The 19709-nt window shown below is 40.9% G+C and overlaps 1 protein-coding gene across 13 annotated transcripts in view; it reads right to left on the reverse strand.

The window, feature by feature from the left end:
- R3HDM1 (R3H domain containing 1) overlaps window positions 1-19709 on the reverse strand; it is a 95853-nt gene that overhangs the window by 14652 nt on the left and 61492 nt on the right. For 10 of the 13 annotated variants that reach the window (XR_012802722.1, XM_075609515.1, XM_075609513.1 and 7 more), the window contains 12 exons: window positions 17580-17639; window positions 17344-17484; window positions 16351-16459; window positions 16165-16260; window positions 15381-15418; window positions 15239-15289; window positions 14899-15125; window positions 12930-13184; window positions 11653-11798; window positions 6352-6456; window positions 2725-2991; window positions 565-688 (listed from right to left, as the gene is read on the reverse strand). Coding sequence is in view for 12 of the 13 variants with exons in the window: in XM_075609515.1 (XP_075465630.1) it covers window positions 565-688; window positions 2725-2991; window positions 6352-6456; window positions 11653-11798; window positions 12930-13184; window positions 14899-15125; window positions 15239-15289; window positions 15381-15418; window positions 16165-16260; window positions 16351-16459; window positions 17344-17484; window positions 17580-17639 (1619 nt within the window). In the remaining variant the exon portion in view is untranslated. The remainder of the gene's footprint in view (window positions 1-564; window positions 689-2724; window positions 2992-6351; window positions 6457-11652; window positions 11799-12929; window positions 13185-14898; window positions 15126-15238; window positions 15290-15380; window positions 15419-16164; window positions 16261-16350; window positions 16460-17343; window positions 17485-17579; window positions 17640-19709) is intronic. The other 3 variants (XM_075609517.1, XM_075609519.1, XM_075609520.1) reach the window with 3 other exon arrangements.

Genomic DNA, 19709 nt, shown 5'->3' on the forward strand with positions numbered 1-19709 from the left:
TGAAACAAAACATTTTCCAATTGCATTACCATAATCAAGAACAGCTGTAACCTACCGACATATAGCGTTGATCAGCAGATCAATATTTACCTAAAACAGAATTGGAAAACATATGGCTCAAAGATCGTATGTGGCCCTTTCTATCAGCAACCTTCTACTTTGTAGGGCCTCTCTCACCCAGTACGTGCCCGTGCGAGACATGGTCTTGTAAACGTCACATAATGACAAGTGGTGCATTTTAACGCATTACTTGTGTATCGATTCACTCAATCCAAAGTACTCGTGTTACGGGGAAGGGGTATCAAAGTCTGCCTGTAAAACTGGAGCGAAAATCCCATGGTAGCGCTATAAATCTGGTGTCATTTGTTTTGTTCCAGATGTGCAGCCAGCAGACCGATACACCACCCACTTATCGCAACATTTTAAAGAGTAACTGCTCTCTTGTAAAATCTCCCAGCGATTCGCTAATGAAGCCATCACTAACTACACATCACTGATTTTAAAGAAGAAGGCCGACTGAACAAACATGCGCTACAAAACACCAGCAGAGAAACTCTGACACACCTGTTGGCTGTGGAGGTTGTGGCAGTGCTTGGTTTGGTTGCGAGCTATACTGGACGGATGTTACTGGTCGATATTGTTGATTGGAGTGAGGATACTGGCTCGGTGTACAATAGCAGGTTTGCATCTGAGGAAAGTGCATTAACACTGTTAACTCACATTGTCTGAATAGATCAGATTCTGCAAATTTTTATAAATTATACAGCATTCAACAAATTAGCCAAGAAGCCATTATGATATTAGGCTTTACATTGTATAACTAGTTTATTAAAACTAGATGCAAGCAAAACAGCAACCAACCCAAATAGAAAACATAAGACTGCAAATTGATATGCATAACCAAAACCTTCCTACCATGTAAAGCTTCTTTTACAAAAAAAACACACAGTAAAAACCTACATGGTTACAGACCAAGAGAAAAACAAATGGGGTGCTCCACCCAGTGACACTCCATTCAATAGGATAATGAGTAGATAATAACTCCAAAGTTGGATATAAGGAGTGGGTATATGTCTGAAATGACCTGTGAGTCACTATGGGAAATTATAACATCCAAGTACTCAACTATTGAAGTCAAAAATAATGTCTCTTACCCACTCCTGTGTACTCCAAAGCAGGTAGTTGTGGTGTGCCAGCCATGAAGATAAATCCAAGAACAGCAACAAACAGCAGCAAATGGCGCACAGCCAGGGAGCCAGGTGGAATAAAAGTAAATGTCCTTTATTTCAGTGCATGACTGGTAACAAGAAAACCCCACCTGGGGACAAAAATGCACCTCCTACGCGTTTCGGACAGGTAGGTCCTTTATCAAGGAGTCTGGTATATGGAGCAATTGAGTGTCTTATATACCCCTCATCTAATCATATAAAATATCACAAACCTGTTGAAATCGGGTCGCTCCCTAATGCGCATGCGCGTGACGTCATATCGAGCGCCACCGCTCCAGGACCAAAGGTCTGTGCGCGTGACGTCATAACGAGCGCCACCGCTCCAGGTACAGAGGCCTGTGGGTAAGACAGCGCCAACTCCGTGCCGCCACGCGCCTGCCAACACAGCCGATATCAGGCTTGTGAACGGGCGGCAAGTCCCGCCCCCGTGACGTCATCAAGAGCCCCGATTGGTCCAAGCGCGCCGCCGACCAACCAATGAGAAGGCACGCCCACCCTCCGGGACTCAACGCGATGCCACAAGCAGGCGTGAAATGCCAGAAATGCATAGTATAATGAGCAGGCTAGGGTCGAGATAGGTTGCAGCTAGCCTGCTCATTATACTATGCATTGCTGGCATTTCACGCCTGCTTGTGGCATCGCGTTGAGTCCCAGAGGGTGGGCGTGCCTACCGATCAGCCGGCCTTCTGATTGGTTGGTCGGCGGCGCGCTTGGACCAATCGGGGCTCTTGATGACGTCACGGGGGGGGCGGGACTTGCCGCCCGTTCACAAGCCTGATATCGGCTGTCTTGCCCTGTGTTGGCAGGCACGTGGCGGCACGGAGTTGGCGCTGTCTTACCCACAGGCCTTTGTACCTGGAGCGGTGGCGCTCGTTATGACGTCACGCGCACAGAACTTTGGTCCTGGAGCGGTGGCGCTCGATATGACGTCACGCGCATGCGCATTAGGGAGCGACCCGATTTCAACAGGTTTGTGATATTTTATATGATTAGATGAGGGGTATATAAGACACTTAATTGCTCCATATACCAGACTCCTTGATAAAGGACCTACCGGTCCGAAACGCGTAGGAGGTGCGTTTTTGTCCCCATGGGGGTTTTCTTGTTACCAGTCATGCACTGAAATAAAGGACATTTACTTTTATTCCACCTGGCTCCCTGGCTGTGCGCCATTTGCTGTTTGTTGCTGTTCATGGTTACAGACCAATTACCCCAACTGCTTCCATTAAATACCAATACAGAACCACTACTTTGGGGAAAGTACCATAGATTGCCGTTACTGTACTACACAAATAAAAATTGACCAATGTTTCTCAAGATTCGTTTTTGATCTTTTTTGTAATGAGAACATTTATGCACAAAAATGGCAAAGAGACCATCACAGTACATGCACGATCAATTGAAGACTGTGTAAAATCCCCAAATCATACAGAAGCTGCTCACCACTTCCAATGTGTTAACATAGATGGGTAGATATACATTACAAGGCCAGTACCTGTTGAAGAGATTGCTGCATGTATCCCTGCTGCTGCAGCACCGGCTGGCTGATGGGCTGGCTGGAGGCAGTGTAACTCGGAGGAGGGACAGATTGCCCTAGAGGTGGTGGTGGCGGTGGTGGGGGAGGTGCCATGATGTACCCAGACTGTTGAGGAGGTTGAAGCACCACTGTTGACTGGAACATCGTAGAATGAGCATCTGACGCTTCTGCAGATGGCTGTCTGGCAAGACTCATATGGCTAAACTGGGATCCCAGGTTGTCTTGCTACACGGACAAAGAAAACACAATTTAAATGCTTTGTGATCTACAATTAAAAAAAAAAAATTATGCTCTAAAAACACACATGAAATTTAAAAACATACAAACAAAAAAAAAAAAACACAAAAAAGACACAAAAAAAGCATGGCAGCATTACAAGTACCAACATGTATTTTGAATGAGCATAAAGTAGAGGGTAATATACAAATTCGAAATGTCAAATAATTTACAAAGCAGGAGTATTAAATACTTGAAATATTGATCTATAGCTCAATCCCAAATGGAATGGGTTTGAACACTGTCCTAGGCACAGCATTAGACGTGAATGTTCTCTCTAATAGGACACAGTAATACAGGGCCAGTGTTCATCTACATCAGGGGTGCGCAAACTTCTTGAGCTGCGCCTCCTTGCCGGGAGCCGCAGCGTTCCGCCGGGGAGCGTTTGCGCCCCCCCTCTACAAGGACACGGCGTCCAATGACGTCACGGGATGGCGACGCGTCGGCGAAGACCCGTCCGACACTAGGTAAGGGAGTTAGAGGCCTCACGCCTCCCCGGGCATTTAATTTAAATGCTGTGGGGCAGAGCGCAGGGCCCCTGTAACCGCCGCGCCCCCCCCCATGAAATTCTCCCCCCAGTTTGCACACCGCTGATCTACATCACAGCAGTGGCCAACTCCAGTCCTCAAGGGCCACCAACAGGTCAGGTTTTATGGATATTTCTGCTTCAGCAGAAGTGCCGCAATCAGTGGCTCAGTCAATGACTGAGCCATGGATTGATCCACCTGTGCTGAAGCAGGGATATCCATAAAACCTGACCTGTTAGTGGCCCTTGAGGACTGGAGTTGGCCACTGCGGCTGTATACTGTATACACTGTACCTTCCCATAATTTCAAGGGATCCAAAGTAATGTTTACTACAATCCATCTACTCCTTGGTCATTTTTCTCATCAAGTGCAAAACAACTATTATTTTGAAGGTGATCGCCATGTAATGTCGCTTTAAAATAACTGCCCACAAAGACCCTTTTTTTTAATACTAAGGAGGAATAGAATGCATTGTTCAGATTATAGCTTGGAGCAATGCATCAGAGATCCTTTGATTAGTAAAACAATTAAGAAAACGGATAACAATTCCAAAACTGGTTTGGTTTGTCTTAATGAAAATATGCCGTTTGTCATTTTTGTAATTTAGCCAGTTTTTCCCCGTGTACAGTAAACCTTGGGAAAATTCGTTGAAATGGTATTGTAAGATTAATACTGCAATAGTAAAGAGGAAACGTTTATTTTTTTTTTACATTTTAAACAGATGAGAGAATGAATTGGCTGGTTATTGAGAATGAATAATAATGTAACCGTAATTACAGGATGACTATCTGTTGACCTAATCTGATGTGAACATATTTAACTATACTATTCAAATAATTTGTTCATGAAATCTGTAGTTTCTCTCAAACATGTTTCAACATACAGTGATTGGGTTATTTCTAGGTTGTAAATGTTTCTATACTCACTTTGTGGGACAAAGGTAGCATAGTGGGAGTTGGATGAGTCTTGCGAAAAATAAAAAACAAAATTAAGTATAAATACCCATTTTATATTTGAGGAATTCACTGCTCGTGTGCAGCAACTGATTACAGGCACATCAGGAAGAATACGGATTACTTACATAATGTTTATATATTAAGATAATTAAATAAACCTCTTGCCCTAGTAATATAGGATCTGGCCAGTTAAAGGCACATTGGAGGTGCTTCTTACTAAATAAGAGAAATGCCGTACAAATAAATATATATTTAAGTTTAAGTCATAATCTAAAAACATTAAGGCACTAAAGCCTAAAGGCAAAAAAATAAATGGAGAGGGACTAGAGTCGCCACTATGCTTTTTTTTTTAGGATTGAAGCCTCCGGAGCCGCGTTGCCTTCAGCTCTGGGGACCCCTGCTTCTCAAAATAATTACCTCCATAGGAGCTGCCGATAGGAGCCCAGCTGAGGTCACAATATGGCGGTTTAAAAGTCCCAGCCAATAGGAAGCCGCAACATCATCCCTTTTATCTTATTGTCCCGTGTGACCGGGAGCTTTAAACTGCAGAGATGCTGGTAGCCCATACGGGAGGTACGTATCTCGGGAAGCAGGGGGTCCCAGGAACCGAAATTAACGGGGTTCAGCTCCAGAGACCCCTGCGTCAATCTTTTTCTTTTCTTTTTTTAAATAAATGGCCCACTTGAATTGCGCTTTGAAAGCGGATTTGCAAAAATGTGTGTTGCATCCAGAACTTCCCAAAAGCTTAACACGAATGGCTAGTTTTGCGATGCTGTACATGATCAGGATGAAGACAAAGAAAAGGTAACTTATTTATTAAAAATAAATAAAATAGAAAAAGGCTTTAAAACAATAGCCATGACACCACTAACCCAAATGCCAATGATAAAACAGCTTGTAAATATACAGCATTTGTATGACTAACCAGTCTACTTAATATGTTGTGAAGACGTTTCCTGCTGGAGAAGATTTGGGTCCCATACATGAGATACAAGTTAATCTCTACCCCAGCAAGCTGTATCTGTGCTCACAGCATGAGCCCAGGGGCCTGAGGGAGGCGAGTGTACAAATGGAGCTGTGGAAGGGTTTCTGAAACCATTAAACCGCTTGTTGTGCAGTGAGCCGAATGATACATGATCGCTCTTTTTGAGCCGCTGATGGAACAGTTTCTTTGAAGACTGTACAATGTTGGACGCACATGCTGTACGGAACATGGAGGCTAAATCTCACGCCTCTGTGTGGTTTATAAAGTTCATGTGCAAACCCATCTCTGCCGAAGGTGCAAACAAATGACGCACGTGTAAAAGACTATACTGGCAATAAAAAAATAAATAAATGAATATGTCCCTTCACTTCAAATGTGATTTATCAAGCACCGATACCAGTTAACGCACCAGATCCAGCATCAACTTTCATTGAATGGGAGATCAAGTCGAATCGAGGGCGCCAACCCGTACCAGCGCCCCTAAAGTCTTTTCAGCTTTATCACTCATGTCACTGATCACTAGGTGATGTTTATAGGCTTGTTAAATAATGTATATTAACCTCAGAGCATTTTAATGGCTATAGAATAAAGCACCATAAATGTACACTACAGAATGAAAATAGATGAATTCATGTAATTAGGTTTTATGGAAAAAAAAAAAAAATTATATATATATTTAGCATCGGCATGATTTTTGTGGATAAAATCAAACAGTTTCCATCTTAAAAAACAAACAAAATAAAAGTGTTCCATATGTACTGTACACACATGCACACAAACAGAAAACCTCACAAGATGAGCATATAACAAGTACACAGAAGATAAGAGCAGAAGATAGTACCACAGTGTACTGCTGGGTGGGTGAGACTGGCAGGAGCGGGGGTGGTGGATAAGAGACTGCGGAGTACTGAACAGGTTGCGTAGAAGACTGCAGAGATCGGATAGTCTGAAGGAGTAACAGTTGGACAAACATGGTTAATAACCAAGGAAAAATGAATTTGGGAAACACTTAAGATAAATCAGCTTTATACCAGGAGTTATTCATATTTACATGCCCCACACCTCTGGAATGCCCTTCCCCTCAATACCCGACTAGCACCCTCTCTATCCACATTATTATTATTACTACTGTCCTGAATTTGCCATTCCAATCTTTTTTTAAAGTGTCAAAATCACAGCCCTGGGTGGAAAACTTCACCCCTTACACCTCATCCATAAAAAGTAGAAGGGTAAATAAAGAACTTGAGAAACATTTCTAAATGTTCAGAAAACGGGCCATAACAGAATAGCAATTAAACACGAGAAGCTCGTTTCCCTACTGGATTAATCCCGCAAGGGACTAAAGTGAGCCAATATCAGCAGTAGTCGGATTCTTTTTAAGGCCCAGAGCATTTCATTTTTCTTTAACACATCCCTGCCACTTATTCCCCTTCGGTCCCACGTGACACCGCACCTTTAACAAAGCCGAGAGGTCGACGAGAAAAATGTCGAGCGAATCCTCCACCCCATTTTAGAGCTTAAAGTAGCATTTACCTCGTTTATTTTATTTAAAACTAGGTTTGAAGCAGGGGGTCGAACGGCACTGATTTCAGTTCCGTGGACCCCCGGCTTCCCGAGATGCTTACATCTGAAGGTGATGTCGTTAGCAGCTCCGGCCGGGCACAGAAAATGACTGTTTAAAAAAGGTCCAGCGGGCCAACAGGAAGACCCAACGGCATCTCACACCGCATCCTACTGGCCCACAGGACACGTGGCCTTTAACCAGGAGAGAAACTGATGCAAACATCTCAGGAAGATGAGGGGTCCCTGCAGCTGAAATTAATGTGGTTCCGCTCTGTAGAACCCATGTTTCAAATCTGGGGGGGGAGGGGGGGGGACTATTGTTATTGTTTCAAAGGAAAATGGTGCTTAAGGATATTTAAATTACTTTTAACAATGCCGAGTTTGGTAAAGACGTGAACACTTCTTTAAAAGAACTTCTAATAATGTATATATTGTTTTTTTTTTTAAGCAGAATATGCAATAATTGAAATGTTTTGTGGTTATGTGTTTACATACACAAAATCTTATATAAATAACAAATACTCAAAAACAAATGTAGTCAGGTTTTGTAGATACCCGTTGAGATATAGATATAAAAAGAATACTTTCTTGCATTTGGAATCTAAGATAAAAATAGATTAAGTGGAAAAAACAAACAACACAAAACAAAAAAACAAGACATTCACTCACTTTAAACCAAAACAAATTGACCATTCTTTAAAGGAAAAGCCAATAGTGATTCTCTATGAACATTGTTGTGACAAAGATTTAGCATTTAAGTTTGATTTCAAGGTGAATCTCAGTGCTTATTTACTATTGAAAACCATCAAGAAACACTCAACTGTTGTATCCTTGAGGGCGTCACTGTACAGTGATTTTTCAAGTGAGATTACAAGGTGCACACAAACCGAAAATGCTTCAACACATGACAATTACAAGTAAAAAGATTTATTTATACCCTACCGTTGGGCAATTCACTTGCTTGAAAGTAATACTGTGGCAATAAAAAAAAAAATAATGACTAAGGCGATTTGTCTTTTATTGCTGTATTAGTATGTGCCTGGCCAATGCTGCAGCAAGACATCTACTTTCTGCTCCATCACTTCCTGTTTCAGCACAGCAGGAATGGAGAAGCTCTTCATGTGGCTCAACCTAGATGGTGCTGATCAAGGGGTCCTGCATGAACCCCACTCTACTATTTCTGCTGATGGGGTGCTGCGCCATCTTCCAACTCTCCACCCATATCTGACTTATCAGAGTGCTTTTTATATATGTACTGAACCTGTATCTTGAGTCCTCGTAGATCCAGTGCTGAATGAAGGCCTCCCCAATGATTTTCCAGGTACTGTGGTTGCAGAGCTTCTCCACGTTGCTCAAACAATTTACCCAATTTCATACTCCATTCTTGCTTTTGGTCGTCACCTTGGTTTCTGGATATCCCTTGGACTCCAGTCGAACACTCCACATTCAACGATAGTCCTTTCTTCTTGCGTTATGTCAGGCTCATTGCCATGTTCATTATATCCCCTCGTGATGGTCACAGACTTGTTTTCTTCCAAATTAATGTATTATTGTTCCTGTCTCTCTGGGTTACGCCCAGTATTTCTCATACTTCGATTTGTCTGAAGCTTCTGAATTACTTTTGCATTTACGGTCAAAGTTTCACATCCATATGAGAGCACAAGCAGAATACACTGGCTGAAAACTTTCCCTGATGCACAATTTTCCAGATTGTTGTCAGGACGAGCTCACCACAAACGAGGCGGGACCACAGTGCTGAGGTGGGATCGGATATAACGCCACCCACAGCCACGAGGGCGCGTCTTGAGAGTAGAGTGGTCTGGGAGTCCGAGTCGGGGCAGGAGAGGTACGGATGGTAGAGGGTGCTGTTCGCCAAGTCCGGGGTTAGAGAGAGGGACGTAATCGTTTACCGTTTGCCGGGTTCGGGGTGCCAGAGGTGCGGAGAGTCTTATTGCCGTATGCCAAGTTCGGGATGCCAGAGGTGCGGATAGTCGTAGAGGAAGCCGGTTCGGTACACGAGGAAGATTGCAAAACAAGACAGGACAAGACAGGACTAGGGAGGCAGAGAGTGATGAGAACAACTGGTTCTATGCTCAGCCGATGAGTTAATGAAGCTGCAGGGTATATATAGGCAAGAGGGTCCAATGGCAGAGTAGCAAGGTGGGGGTGTGTGAATGGGCCAGGCTGAGACAGGGATAGGTCCAGAGGAGCTCCTGGAGGAGGGACTAGAGGAAAGGGAACATTTGATTGCAGCATTAAAAAGAGGAGATGTGCCTTTAAGAGGCTGGAGCGCCTCCGTGTGGCTGCACCTGCGGGCGCGTGACCGGGCACACGCCCAGACCCGGCACTAGAAGGGGAGCGCTGACGTGCGCGCACGCGCCTGGGCAAGATGGCGATCGGAGTCATGGAGGAAGAATCACTGCGAGGCGCGGAAGAGCCCGGCGGAACCGCGGTTAAGTGGGGAGCACGCCGAGGGTGGCGTGACTCCCCGGTCATTACATTTGTGTCATTTCTTCCAAATAATAATAATAGCATGTTCTTGTATAGCGCTGCTAGTTATACGCAGCACATTACAGAGACATTTTGCAGACACAGGTCCCTGCCCCGTGGAGCTTACAATCTATGTTTTTGATGCCCGAGGAACAGGGAGATCAAGTGACTTGCCCAAGGTCACAAGGAGCAGACACCGGGAATTGAACCAGGCTCCCATGCAACAATCTCAGTGTCAAATCAGTGTCTTTACTCACTGAGCCGCTCCTTCTCCCTCCATCCCATCTTCAGCTGCCTATTGATTTTACTGGACCGGTTCCCATCAATCCCTCTTGATACTTGCTGGCACAGGCAGCCGGTTTTCAACTTCTTGTAGTTCTATTCCCTTTATGTCGATCTTTATACAGAGTTGACACATTTGTTAAAAATCCCATTGGTGTTGCCGAGATTCATATTCTTACCCACATTCTTACTTGCCTATGCAAGGTCTCCGATTTGTTTCTGGAGATCTTCTGGTCTTGTGGCAAAAATAATGTCGTCTGCAAATTGTAGCTAGTATTCACCACTGCTTTAAATTCCTTTTTTTACTGCCAATTCAATGTCTTGACTAATTCTTGAAGGGTTGCTGTGAAAAGCTTTGGTGACCGTGTCCCCACCCGTCACACACCATTGCCGATCCTTATCTTGCTTGTATCTTCATGTAATCTAATGGTTTATGTGCCATTCTCATAAATGTTATATTATCAAAATATACTTCAACATTTTGACTTCTTAATGCATTTAAGACAGCTAAGGGGTAGAGAGAATCCAATGCTTTTTTGTAATCTATGAATTAACCAGCATATGAAGAGTTTTGCGAGGATTTCTCTACTTCCCCAGCTACTTTCAAGACTTCGGTTGTCATTCTATCTTCCTAGGGAACATTCTCATTATTCATGGATTTTATTGGCTTAGTTACTTCTTCTGTAAGGACACGGTACTGTACATCATTGGTGTTTTCTTCTTTTTTTAAATCTATTTGAATAGAACTCTTATCTGTGTTCTCGAATGTTTTTCGTCTTTTTATTCCGTTTTCATCTCGAGCTGCGGTCTACTGATGTCCACACTAGCAGCTCTCACCACAACTGCCACCGTTTCAGTATTCTGACATCTTCATCGCTCAACAAAATAAAATACATTCTTCTACATTTTAGATTTATTATAAATTATTTTTGAATTAATTCTAGTTTACAGTAAAAGAAACAAGGAAATGCTTTTAATAGCATTCCTACTGGATGTATCGTGCTATACAACGTTATGATACATTTCTTTATATCGTTATTGTGGTGAGATTTGTTTTAGCCCATCCCCATTATACCCCGGGATATGGGTTGCCCATTCATATAGCTTTACTTACATAAGAATGGAAACTAAAATGCTTGCAAAATATTTTTCTGTGTGTAACTATCATATTATTAACAAACACACGTTTCTAAAATACAGTATGTCCTTGAATGGAAGCAGAACCTAATGTAGTAGTTCAAAGTTCTACGACTGGAGCAAAAGTATTGAAAACACAGGTATTATTTACCCAAGATTGCAATCTGGTACACAGCACAAATTTAAGCAACAACGTACCCCTTCTGAAAACAATTTATCACAATGTGCATGAGGCACTGAACATCTCGTTGTAAGTTAACTATGGGCCTAGAACTGGTAAACGGGTTCCAACAATTTAAAGCCAGTGTGTTGGTGAATAGGCTACGTCTCCTCATTCAACGCACCCCTTTGCAATGATGACTATGAATGAATACATTACCTGCGTAATAAGTTCACTTTGCTATATCCCACCATCACGAGGACTACATACAGTATGTAAGCCCCACAGTCTTTGGCGGTTCAATGGCAGAGAATTTGGTTAAGTACGATTTTATCTTTGAGTGTCTTTGTGAAGACTGAAATGCATGAAGTGTATAAGGAAGGAAACCTTGGCATGGTCAATTTCACCTAGAACATACCTGGGATTTAATGACCGCAATTATCAACGTCATACATTTGGTATATTATCTATCACAACATTCACCGCGATTACTTCTCCTGTTGTACGTACCTGTGGCAGTATATGATTGGTGGCTTGTTGCTGGGGTGCTGGGGGAGGAGGTGGGGGGGGTCCAGGCACTTGGGTCCTAACAGGTTGTTGAGTTACAGGGGGATTGTACACTACTGGAGTGCCATCCGGGTTTATGAACGGCTGGCCTGATGAGAAACACCACATGCCATTAACGTTTGGAGGAATACACCTGTGATGTAGATTTTTTTTATATTCATAAAACAGCCATCATGGAATTGAACGAAAACAAAAGGACCTGCACAATCTTACTTCAGGTAAAGGACAGCTTCAGTTTGTGTTGAAAGTATATAAAAAGAAAGCTATAAAAGTGTGTGTGTGTGTGTGTGTGTGTGTGTGTGTGTGTGTGTGTGTGTGTGTGTGTGTGTGTGTGTGTGTGTGTGTGTGTGTGTATGTATATATATATATATATATATATATATAGGCTTGCCAATTATTGACTGTGTTAAGGTGGCCATTGTATCAGTGAATACTGTTTTGCTGGTGACCACTTAGTACGGGCTACATTTTCATTTTGATGTATCTTTATACTATGTTGGAAAGATATTTGTACAGATTCTCCACAGGGGCATTTACAGACGTAGCAGATGTTTTTTCACCCTTCACGCACTTGATAAATTGGCTGTGTTATAGTCTTTAATATTCATTTTAATGTGCTGAGAACGTTTATAAAATAATCCTAATTTATTCATAAGGACCCAACAAACATACACATATACGACATTTTTTTCACTGCATGCCCTACATTTGAAACAGAATTTTACTTCAGAAAACCAATGGTCATGCAAAAAAAAATGTAGAATACATGAATATAAATCACTGTAAACATTCAATTTAATTAGTATGCAAAAAATGGAAAATAATTGTGATAAAATCTAGCCAACACAAACATTTTCACACATGGTAGGAACAATTAAGGATGGAAAGTTAAAAAATGTTCCCTGGGAGTTAGTCACAATGACGTCCCCATGCACAGAAAAACCCTTGTAGGAATACAGTGCGTCTGCTGCCCAACAGACACCAGCAGCTCATTGCATTGCAGTGTGTTGCTGGACTGTCTAGCAGGGAACAGGTTAATCCAAGCGCTGCATTATAATCCTAATCATTATGTCCCCAAAATAACATTGCATATACTTATTAAAAATAAACAATTAAGCAGAACAGCCAAGAAAAAAACAAAAACAAAAAAAACATTCAGCTTTTTTCCATAACAAACATTGTCCCCCTGACATGCTGTGATGCTTCCACTGGGTACAAACCTGTTTGTGGGTTGATCAGAATACTGCCAGGTGGAATGCCTGTGGCTTCCAAGGGAAGCAAAAAGAAGCTAGTGCTAGTAGGAGTCACTTGCCCACTTATGCCACCATCAAAGGAAAGAGAATTACTAGTGCTGACGGGTGGATAGACTGCAGGTGTGCCATGAGAAGGCTGGTTTATAGCTGTTACTGGAAGAGGCTGCTGGGTATGAGAAAGAGAACCAGTGGATGACCCTACACTACTAGAAGACTCTGAACCTAGGGAAAGGAGCAATGAAAAATGTTTTTATACCTACAGATAGATAGAAACATGCACATTTAAATATGCATAAGAATAAGAAACTGTAGCTTAGGCATAAAAGCAAAACATGCAACTACTACTTCCTGTCACTGGTTATACATGGACAAAGAGCAATATTTTAAGCAGCCAAATCATGCAACTCAAGCCATTTTGCAGAGATTCAGCTAGTAAGCAGCACTGAAAGTCATTAGCATATACTTAAGTGGCACAAATATATCATTTGTCTCCAAATGTGATCAACTACAAAGAATCACCACGTGTCTAACTTTTACCCAAGCATCATGTGTGCACAAACTAACGCACAAAGCCGACTTGCTATTACTGACTTATACACAATGCAACACTCAAAATAATGTAGGCAACAGCAGGGCATTTGAACAATCTGGGAAACTACGCAATACTTGTATATAGATTGCTACATTTAAATAATTCCTTTAAAGGTAGATTAAAAAATTAAAAAACATGTCCACCTACATTATTTTTTATGAATGTGTAAGCTTAGCAGCATTGAAGCAACTAATCCTTTTCTATCACTTTACAAACCCATGTAACGGTGACCGAGTAAACTTGTTTTGCCCCAATGACACTTCTTTTTGCCGATTATTTTCAGGTTTGTTATGTGATGCTGGCTTTGTTAGAGGTTAATGGCCAACAAGAAATAACACATTTCAAACATTTCAGTGGCATGAAGCTTGTGATAGGCAATGAAAGCACCATCAGTCCCTACAGCAATTGTACAAAGATCTTTAAATATGTGTATGTATGTGGGTGGGTGAGTATACACACACACAGTTTTGTTTCTTGTAGTAATGTTGCAACCTTGCGTGATCGGATATGGATTGTGCAAGGGTACATATTAAACTCCAAACTACACTTTAGGGGTACAGCTGTAAAGAGGGTAATCGGTAACGCATTTGTGCGCGACACCAGAAGATAGCAAGAATTTAAATTGAGTAATAATCCCTGATGCTCGTTTGCCAGTTTGAAAATGCTCAATTTACCCTGCTGATGGTGAACTAAAGCAAACAGACCACGTTGTCTTGCTTTTAATAACAGTTTACACAGCAAATGGGATTTAACTGGGTTTTGTGGGCTTTTTAATGCTGGCAAGAAAATAACAAAAAAAAAAAACCCCACCAGTGTGACAATAAATATGTGCAAATGCCACATAAATGCATTAAATCAGGCCCAAGACTTTCATGCTTGAATGCTTGCTTACCATCTTACAGAAGGTTAGAAAAGGTTTGTATTGCAACAAATTATATAAGGGATATGGTAAAAATGAAAACGTGTGTGAGAGAAATCGCTTTGCTACTAAAGGGCAAGCAATATATTGTAACACAATGTGCCACCCCAGCAGGAAAGTTTAAATTAAACCCTCGCAGCGGTAACTGCTTTACACACCTAGGTGCAAAAAAAAGTAAGGATAATTAAAAGGTCTTTGCAAGAAACTTCCTCCCGTACCTTAGAACCCCTTGGCTGTCAGAGGGGCCTGGGACGCATTGCTGCTGGCTCCTCTTGCAGCGAAGGGGTTATTCCATCCAACCCACATGGACCAACAACAGGGCTTGCAAGACTACAACGTGGCGGTACGTTCACGCAACCACACAGGCAAAAGCACTCAAGCAAAAGTGCTGCTGGCAGCCGTTCTCTTGCACTGCCCCATTATACCTGTTTTGGAAAGCCTGCCTGTGCTTTTGCTGCTTCCAGAGCTATCTCCTCTTGTCAAAACTGAAATCCCACTGAAGCTGCTGGCTTTGGTGACAGCTGGCCTCAGATTTCGGATGGAGCTATCAGAGTCCGTGCTGCTCCACGGGCGGGGTTCAGAGTACTTCATGTCATTCTCAGTACTGCTGTAGTGGCTGTTTCCTGATCTACCTGAAGCATCTTTATTGATCCTGCAATTTACACAACTGGGCTGTAACGATGTATGCCACTTGGCCAAAAATGCTACGAGAAAACAATAGAAAAAACATGCAGAGAAAGGAAGATTTAAAGAAATATTAAATACCTAAATATCTGCCGCCTTTGCTGTGTACTATTAGTCTCTTCCTCTTGAATTCTGTTGGTATTTTTTAACAAAAACAGCAGCTTAATTTATTGCAACTTACATTCAAATGATTTATCATTAACAAAGTCTAAATGTCTCCTACCTTTTATCCGTAAGGTAATTCTCCGGAGAACACAATGACTAATGGAAAAAAGGGACACTGTTAACTTGTTATAGTTTATGGTGCAAAAAGGGGAAAAAAAAAACAAACAGAAAGAAAACCAAGGCATTCAAATATACAAGAACAAACGTAACCAAGGTCAATGATAATAGAATGATGATGCTGAATTTTAGGTTGTTGGAATTGAGCAAAATTATTATAGAAGATCCTATGCAAAACAGCAAGAGACCAAGCAAAGTATTAAACATGCAGCCCTGCTGTACTTACCAACACATATGTACAGTACACCCTCTGCCATGTAATTCCTATATTCCATAATACTATACTCATTAGGTAGCTTCACAACTGGGGCCATGTTTAGTACACCATGCCAAAGTAAGTATATTCTACATAAAGATTTCGACATCTAAAAACTTTAGAGAAATAACTTATTCCGCAAATTATTGTTGCTAATAAATACTTCTTTAATCTCCCCAGATGTTCAACATCAAAAAACAAACAAAGGCATATTACAAGGTACATATACCAGTATCCTAGTTCTGATTACTTCTTGAAAAATTATATGGGGAAACGAATATTAACAATGGAAAAAAATGTCATGGCTCAGCGCCATCAAAATACTGTATAGTTGAAGGCTATTCTGCGGCAGAAAACTACTCAGCACTGTTACTGTGTTGCTTCTAACCTTCCACTGAACATACTACCAAAAGACTTTGCCACTAAATCATTTGGGGAAAAAAAATAGATTACCCTTTATAAAACTTGCCTCTTGTGCAAATATTCTCTCCCTTGCTCTCTGATATTCCTCTTCTCGTTCTTCAATCGATTTGCTCCTTCTGTCATCCTTTAATCTCATTCTCATCTGTGCAGAGAAGTAATTTAGTTATGTACTCAGGCATCCCTTGCCATATTGATATGATAGTAGATAGAGAAGGAAGACTATTGCACCAACCTGGTTTTCATCCTTGTCTAAACTAGAGTTATCTCTCTTGAGAATGTACCGCTTCTGAAAGTCTACATTCTTATCGTCTTTAATATGTTCTTCAAATTTCTGATCTGGACTAAAAACAAAAAGATAAAACTTTATTATGGAAGAATACCAGGTTTACTCAACCCAGGATAACGAGAATCGGCTCTGAGGCCTTCTGCCATCCTCCATGCCGACGACAGCACAAAATAAAAATATTCCTAGATCTCCTTTAATGAAAATACTAATTAAAAAAAAACAAAAAACAAAAAAACCCACTCATTTATACATTTAGATCTCAAATATTTATTGTACATGATGCAAAAGGTGCTGAACGGAGGTAACTACATGGAAGCTGTCACTACAGCAGACATAAATGGTAAAGATGTGTTTGCAAGTAACACTGCCAAATCTTCCAATATTTTGCCTTTATTTTTTTTATTAGTCCAGATTAAGCAAATGCAGAGTGCAAAATGGATAATCTGTAAATGCCTTTAGTAATAGCACATATCTACATCAGAAACATTGAGGTGATAATTGCCATTATTACCTCCTAACTTTATGAACATCCTTATTATGCTTTATGGTCACAGAACAATTACAAAATACTAGCATTTACACATAGAAAAGGCCAAGGAAAAAAGAACATAAACAGGAGGTGAGAAAATTAGGCAAGAACACAAAATTATCCTCCATAGCAGCGGTGGGCAACTCCAGTCCTCAAGGGCCACTAACAGGTCAGGTTTTAAGGATATCCCTGCTTCAGCACAGGTGGCTCAATTAGTGGCTCAGTCAAAGGCTGCACCACCTGTACGGAAGCAGGGATATCCTTAAAACCTGACCTGTTGGTGGCTCTTGAGGACTGGACTTGCCCACCCCTGCTCTATAGTCTGCAACCAACCATTTACAATTTGGTAAGATATTAAACACAACGAGAGTTTCTGATGTTCAGCACAACGTGGAAAACCTACAACTTACATTCGTGTATTACTGGTTTTGTTTACAATGACGGATTTCCCACTCTGGTCAACATTGTGATCCAGCCCAAAGTAGGCAGCGACCCGGTGTAATAGCATTCTATGGTAAGACGTCATTGGTGGAAATTTTTTACGTTGAATTCTAAAAACAGGAAATTAAAAATGAATCCTTGTTGAACAAATTCACATATACCATACGAAAGTATGCCAATAGGAGCATGCTTAACAAAAACTTACTCGTTTGTACCAATAAAATCCAATATATCTTGTTCTAACTTCAGCAGCATCATTCTGTCCCTAAAAAAAATTAAAAAAAAAATTAAAAAAAAAAGAAGGAGAAAACAGTGTTTCCAAATAGTTTTGACATGTCAAGTGTTAATAAAAATACAAACCATGCTTCCATTCATGTGAAATTACATCAAGGTATTTTACTCAGAAAGGCAGGTCTGGATCATTTGGAAATTGCTGCAGCGAGCAAAATAAAAACTGTTCTAGGAATCGCGACGAGAAATTCTAATCTCATAATCCATAATTGCATAATGTCTAAATTTGTTCAAGCATTAAAACGGATGCCATGCAATGCCAATTACACCGTAACGATAAACATTTCTAATACTGCTGTCGTGTGTAAATAGAAAGACTGAGTGTTCTCAGCACCAAGGTAAGACAGATACAGTATAATTGTACAGTAGTACTATGGCAGCCGTCACAAAGTATTAAATGTAGTGCTCTATTCATTCGAAATTCATTTAGGTACGATACGTTACTGCCTCTTTAATGGCATTTTGGGCGATGGAAAACAACACACTGAGCCTGTTAAGCTCTAAACTAGTTAGAGACATGATATATATCATTATAACCATCATCATCGCTTATTTATAAACGTGCAAGATATTACACAGAACATTACACAAGAAGTATGGCATTTATATAAATGCTTTGTATAAAAACCAAAACAGCAAATGTAATGGAGGTTTTTACATTTGGTAGAAGAATAAAATAAAAAGAGGTTAATAAGAGACGGGTGTTGGATACACTGCATAAAGAGGTAGTTAAGAGACGCAGTGAGCCCAGCAGGTGGGTACTGTAAACCGAAAGAGAAGATACATTATGGAATCCACCTCAAAGAAGTGTTTTGGGCACTTCTTAAATATATATTTTGAGAAAGGGCTGTTTTTTGGCTCAAAACGTGAGGCAGATTTTATTGCTTGTGTCTCACGATGTGTTAGAAAAATTGTAGATACATTTTATTTAATTCTGACACACACACACACACACACACACACACACACACACACACACACACACACACACACACACACACACACACACACACACACACACACACACACACACACACACACACAAAAAAAAAAATCAGGGGTGCCAACTCATCTTCAAAACCAGTCAGGTTTTCAGGATATCCCCACTTCAGCACAGGTGGTTCAATCAGTCCCAGCTTCAGCACAGGCAGTTCAAGTAGTCCCTGCTTCAGCACAGGCAGTTCAAGTAGTCCCTGCTTCAGCACAGGCGGTTCAAGTAGTCCCTGCTTCAGCACAGGCGGTTCAATCAGATGCTCAGTCTTCAACAGACCTTCTGATTGAGCCACCTGTGCTAAAGCTGGGATATCCTGAAAACCTGACCTGTTGGGGGGCCTGAGGACTGGAGTTGAGCACCACTGGTCTGTATCGTGGATTAAACTGGGACTCCACTGAAAACGGTGTACTGCCCGGGTGCTTCAGTTGCCAAGATCAACGTTTTGGTTCTCATTGGTGAGCCGAAATGTTGACCTTGGTAATAAACTTTTTGAACAAGTCCTGGTGTGTTTACTAATATATTATTGTCATTGTAGAGGTAAAAAAAAATTATTAAGTGCATTAAAAAATATTTTTTTTTTTTTAAATCACTAAATGCCGTTCCTGACTTGGACTTTTTTGATATTTCTATTAAAAAAAAAAAAAAAAACTAATTAAGTGTTTATTTCGTCATAGCTCAGAATTAACAAAACATAATATTCATTAAGTATGATTTTTAAATAATGTCAATTATCATTTAAATTGCCTTTTCCTCAGTACGCAGAAGAATATAGTTAGATGAGGTTGAAAAAAAGACAAGCGTCCATCAAGTTCAACCTGTGCTACATTTGGACGACAGATACTTTATCCTATATCCGGACTTACAGTATATTGATGAAATAATGTTTAATTAATGGTTAATGAATGTTACCTCTACAAGGATGATGTGTATTAATTAATTCGAAAGGGAACAATACTATAGTGACCATGCTAGCGTCTGCTTAGCATTGGTGTAGAAGGGAAAGCTTGCATCAGCCAAACAAGTCGCAATTTCACTCTCTTGTGAAAAGTG

This window comes from Ascaphus truei, chromosome 7 (assembly GCF_040206685.1).
Source record: "Ascaphus truei isolate aAscTru1 chromosome 7, aAscTru1.hap1, whole genome shotgun sequence".
Taxonomy (NCBI): Eukaryota; Metazoa; Chordata; class Amphibia; order Anura; family Ascaphidae; genus Ascaphus; species Ascaphus truei.